The sequence below is a fragment of the Rhinolophus sinicus genome, chromosome 14 (genome assembly GCF_057876585.1).
Source record: "Rhinolophus sinicus isolate RSI-liver-muscle chromosome 14, RSI-T2T, whole genome shotgun sequence".
In the NCBI taxonomy this organism is placed as follows: Eukaryota; Metazoa; Chordata; class Mammalia; order Chiroptera; family Rhinolophidae; genus Rhinolophus; species Rhinolophus sinicus.
Window position 1 is genome coordinate 142,850,887 of NC_142514.1, and position 5,677 is coordinate 142,856,563.

The following is a 5,677-nucleotide window of genomic DNA, read 5'->3' on the forward strand; positions in this document are numbered from 1 at the left end:
AGAACTGACTCTGGGTGGTGAACACACAATGTGATTTACAGATGATGTAATATAGAATTGTATACCTGAAATCTATGTAACTTTACTAACAATTGTCACCCCAATAAACTTTAATTTAAAGAAGAAAGAAAGTAATCCTACTAAAAATGAGATTTGATCACTTGTTCAAAGTCTATTTATGCGTGTTCATGCTTTTGACTTGTGGCTTACATGATACATCCATCTGCTGATGACATTTAAAACCTAAAAGGGAATATTAGACCAACACCAAGAAACTATTACAGCATCCATTATTAAGTTTTTAGGTTTATTCTCCATGTTGCATTTAAAGTTATTATTATAAATCTACCCTTTACATGTAATAGGGTAATAGGTGCTCAAAAACATTACTTGAATAAATAAAGGAAGTAATTATCCACTCTTTAGTGAAAGACACACATATTTATTCATAAGTCTTTAGGTACTACTCCAAAAGAAATCATTTCCCCTGATATTTGACAATGAGATTTGACCAGGATTTTTCCAGAACAGTCACTTTGACTTTTTTTTAAATTATAGTTTATTGGGATGACAATTGTTAGTAAAGTTACATAGATTTCAGGTGTACAATTCTATAATACATGATCTATATCTCACATTGTGTGTTCACCACCCAGAGTCAGTTCTCCTTCCATCACCATATATTTCACCCCATTTACCCTCTTCTACAACCCCCTGCCCCCATATACTTTGACTTTATAGAAGTTGTGACTGATGGGCATCTAATCTAGTGGTCTTCAAACTAATTACATGTTACCCTGGAGTAATGAAAAGACATTCCTGGAAGTGCCTGAGCACAAATAGTTTCCCATTAGGGAATGGATTTTTTAGATATTAAATATCCATCAAATTTCTTTGCTTAAATTGCTTTCCAAAAACGTATCTGGTTTCACTATGTCTCTGTTATACCATTTGTCTTCCTTTACACAACCTTATTCACACATTTTACAAAAAAAATTTAACTTTAAAAAAGAAATATTAGAAGAATAAGCATCTCTTAAAGCCATCTGGAATATTTCCACGATATACCACAATGTGTAAAAATTTCTGAGATACCAAAGGGATTACTGGTAATATTGGTATAGATTTTTGTAAAGTGAAGGATATCTATGCCTGGGTAACATACTTTAGTGTAAAACAATTGGCATCAAGTTCAAAAGTAAAGAAGGATCAAATAGAATTATCATTTATTAAGTCACTAAAATAATATTTAAGAAATCGCCATATGGTTTCTGTCATTTAATTCCAAAAATGTTTTAAATGGCACTGGGCAGTGATGAAATTATTCCAATGATATTCTCCTACTTATGTTGTTAAATTTATCAGTATTAATATTTATAGAAAGGGGGAAAAGTGAATAAAAATAGAATTGTTGCTGAACTATTTTTATTTCATTTAATAAATAATATTCATTTTCAGTCCAAGAAAAAAGCCCAAGAATCCCATTAAGAGATAGAGTTCCAACTAAAATTTACTTTTCACATATCAAAATTTATAGTATGTTTATATTGTTTTGATCAATTATGTACTAAGTGTTGAGACAGTAACTCAATACAGAATACATTTTTTAAACAATGCTAATGTGCCACCAACTTTTACACATCAAATTTAAACATATTTTTGTTGCAAATCATTATGGTATAGTGATCATTAAAATAGTTTCAAACATAAAAATACATGACATGGTCAAAACTCTTTGGTGGAGAGAAAATACAAATTTGAGTTAAAGGAAAAAAGGGACTCATAAAATATGTGACTATTAAAGAATGTGTTTGTATACTTTAGAATTCATGGTATAAGCATAATATATTTAGAAATCATTGTATATGTAAAGATACAATATAACAATTTATTTTAAACTGACTATATTTACCATATACCCATGCTCAACCACTATGTAAATTTATGGTAAAAATTTTAAATGTCAACATGAAAATGCATGAAAAGGTACATGTTGGGGTTTTTTTTTCTTATTAATTATTTTAGAGAACATAAAAATCTGTTAAATACTGTACTAAACACAGTAGTTCAAAAAGGCCACTATGTATAGGTGACCCTGATGAGCTGGATGAATAGTGTGTGGTGAGGATGACATTTTCATTGTCATTGGAGTTAGAGAGCCTGAAGTCAGAGAGGCTGAAAACCTGAGTCCAGTCACTGACCAACCAGCACAGTCCTATCAATTCACTCTATACAGACCTGTGTTGTCTAACAGGTGTGAGGACGGTCTTTCCATTTGACCAAAGATCTCCAGGAAACCATAGATAGCCACAGGCAGAAGCAAGCATGTCAACTAGACCTATGATGACAGAGGTAGAGGAGGAGAGGAGTAAAGGAACAGATAAAAACATACCCGCCACAGGGCATGGTGATATTATTGAAGTTTGAAGGGACAGGAAAAAGAGAGAACAGGAATATCAAGGCTCAGTGACACCAGATCTATTTGGCTCTAAAACTAGGACCTCAGAATCTACTAAAGCACAATCTGGTGCTTTTGCTAAGATTCTTAGGATCTGAAAGCAGGGCATTGTGAGGTTGTACATATTTTATTTTGTGCCTAAGTTAAGGTCACTTAATCACCTGTTCCTCACCCTCATAATCTCCTGGTACATAAATTGTGGGGTAGAGACCATTGGATGGTGGGGCATGGGGATATTCTGGCTCTTTACATAACAGAAAGGAGGTTACTTCCTAGAAGAGTTTACCATATAACTAATTGTTTAAATAAGGAAATTTGAGATAAAGAGTGCTATTAATAACGCTGAGGAAAATAAGTGTAAACCATGATTATCTAGGGCAAACCAGACAATATGCTCACCTATTCAAAGGCATGTTCTTAGAACGATCTTTTATTGGGGAAGAATCTTAATCCCTGCCTAACCCATCAAAAGAGAAATTTGTTTTATTTCAATTCAAATATCATTAAGCTTCAAGCCTTTACTGTTAACTTACTATTTTCCAGGCTTTTTGCTAGGAGTTTTGAAGGACAGAGGAAAAGGAGAAACTCGTGATCTCAGCTCTCAAATCGATCATATCTGTTAGAGATGACAGGTACATGTGCACATACAGAGACACGTATATGTTGATGTGAGATGAGAAGGGCTAGGGATAACTCTTATGATCCAAATTCAAGCCTGTGTCAATGCTTTGAATTCCTTGTTCCTATTCCTCCTCAAAACGCCAGGTGTAGAGCTTTGTCCACAGCAGAATCACCATCAGAGTTCACGGACTGACTCAAAGGCCCTGCCCCCTTGGGGCCGTTCAGAGCAACTCTCTCTTGCAGGAAAACAAGGTGGCAATTCCCTGTCGGATTGGCTTGGTCTTAACGCTGTAGATGACAGGGTTGAGCACAGGAGGCACGAAGAGGTAGATGCTAGACATTAGTGTGTGGACCAGGGGTGAGGCATGTTTGGCAGCCCGATGCATCACAGATACGCCAATCATAGGCACATAGTATATAAGGACTGCACAGATGTGTGATACACACGTATTGAGGGCCTTCCACCTTCCTTCCCCAGAAGCAATACCTAGCACTGTGTAAAGAATCAGTATATAAGAGACCACGATGAGCAGTGAGTCTAGCCCAAAAGTGGCCAGGACAATGGCCAAGCCCAGGACACTATTGAGCTTAGTATCAGCACACGGCAACTGGATGAGGTCAGAGTGGAGGCAGTAGGAGTGGGAGAGGACATTAGTATGGCAATAGGGCAGTTGCCTCAAAAGAATTGCAAGTGGGGCCATGAGAATCACACTCTTCAGTGTAATGCTCAGACCCATGCACATAATACGGGGCAGTGACAGGATGGCCATATAGCGCAGTGGATTGTAGATGGCTACATAGCGGTCATAACTCATGGCCAACAGGACGCCAGACTCCATGCAGGAGAAAGTGTGAATGAAGAACATCTGGGCCAGGCAGCCATCAAAGTCAATCTGGCGGACATCAAACCAAAGAATGCCCATGACAGTGGGCAGTGTAGACACAGAGACACCCACCTCAGTCACAGCCAACATAGAGAGAAACAGGTACATAGGCTCATGTAGGGCAGGGTCTGCCTGCACTGCTGCCATGATTAGGCTGTTTCCCACAATGGCAACAATGTACATGGTGAAGAAGGGGATGGAAAGCCAGCCATGTTGGACCTCCAATCCAGGGATTCCAGTCAGGAAAACAGATAAGAGGTCAAGACTTTCATTGTTCTCGGCTCCCATATCACCAACAGCAAAGATCAGTTTCCACCTACCATATGAAAAATAAAACAAAGTTATGCTCCACCTATAGGATTCTCTTCCTTAGCATCTCACCTCAAAGGCTGAAGGAGGGAGATACAAGAAATGAAGGATGTTGGACTCATCTGTGTCATTCTGATTAAAAATGTAACAGACACCCTCCTCTCACCTCCTCTTCCCCTGACAGCAGAAGTCCTAAAATTTTACGTGTAATAAAGATATTTGAGACTTCCTAATCTTATGAGAGCCTCAAAAGTTAAGAGCAAAAACACAGGAATAGATCATAGCTGGATCAAAATCCCCACTCAGCCAGTTACTAAATGTGTGATGTGGACAACTTATTTATACTCTAATCCAATCTATTTGTTTTTAATTTGCAAAGTGGAGATAATAATAATACTATTCTCTTATTTGGACATAAGAAACAAATAAGAAAATTAGCATCACATGTTCAGTGTTTTAGAGCTCTACAAATGGATGCTGGTAGACCTTAGTTTGAAGCCCAATATAGTTTACTCTCAGTGTGACCTTGATCAGCTAATATAACCTTCTCAAGTCTCAGTGTGTCCATTTGTAAGCTACGGCTAAAAATACATCTACCTCATATGGTTGTAGTAAAGGCAAATAAGATATTGTATGGCATATCAAATACTAAATAAATATAAGTTATTTTATTCTTAGGGAGATAATAAGATCAAGAGAGGAAGAGTGTGCAATGTACCAAAAAACCTAAGAATCAATTTCTGCAAAGCCTAGGTTATAGCTTAGACCCATAAACACCTCTTGTAGTGATGTTTCCATTTCACTATGGGCATTGAACCCCAGTCTGATCTAAGATGGAGTTCATAAGAAAGAATTGAGTTGTAGCTCTGCAATTGTGGGTCCGAGAAAACAAGGGCCCCTGGGAAAATGCTAATCTTCGTGTGTTCCCACTCCACTCTAGGGAAAGAAACATTTTGAATAAAAGTGAGAGTGGTTTTAGAAAGCTGAAAAGGAGCGAAATATGAATAGGGGTGATGAAGGATATGGACAGATATTCCAGGTGAAAATTATACTAAAATAAAGTGACTTCTGAGTTTAAGAACAGACTTCAGAAAGGCTATTAAGTAAAGATGTAGTAGCTTCAGAAGAGCATATTTGATCTAGAATCCATGGAACGATCAAAGACACAGAGATAAAAGACTCCATTTGTGGCTAAGATATTAGAGAGAAATAGTTAAACCCCAACCAGAAGGTGAAAATAGTAATATAATGTCATGTCATGTCCTATCATATCATATCAGACAATATAATATAATGTGACATAATGTATTATGTAATGAAACATACTAAATTAAATTTGCAAAGTAAATTTTTTAAAAATGAAGTAGGAAGGTGAAGTCACAATCATTCATTCACTCAATTGACT

At 36.8% G+C, this 5,677-nt stretch overlaps 1 protein-coding gene across 1 annotated transcript; it reads right to left on the reverse strand.

The window, feature by feature from the left end:
- Positions 1-3,300: 3,300 nt before the first annotated feature.
- LOC109436962 (olfactory receptor 51I2-like) lies at positions 3,301-4,251 on the reverse strand. Its single transcript, XM_019715843.3, has one exon. The coding sequence runs from the start codon at positions 4,249-4,251 to the stop codon at positions 3,301-3,303; it is 951 nt and encodes a 316-aa protein (XP_019571402.3).
- Positions 4,252-5,677: the final 1,426 nt, after the last annotated feature.

Bases quoted from the DNA above. Each gene is read 5' to 3' on its own strand.
- LOC109436962 (XM_019715843.3), bottom strand. From the start codon at position 4,251: ATGGGAGCCGAGAACAATGAAAGTCTTGACCTCTTATCTGTTTTCCTG.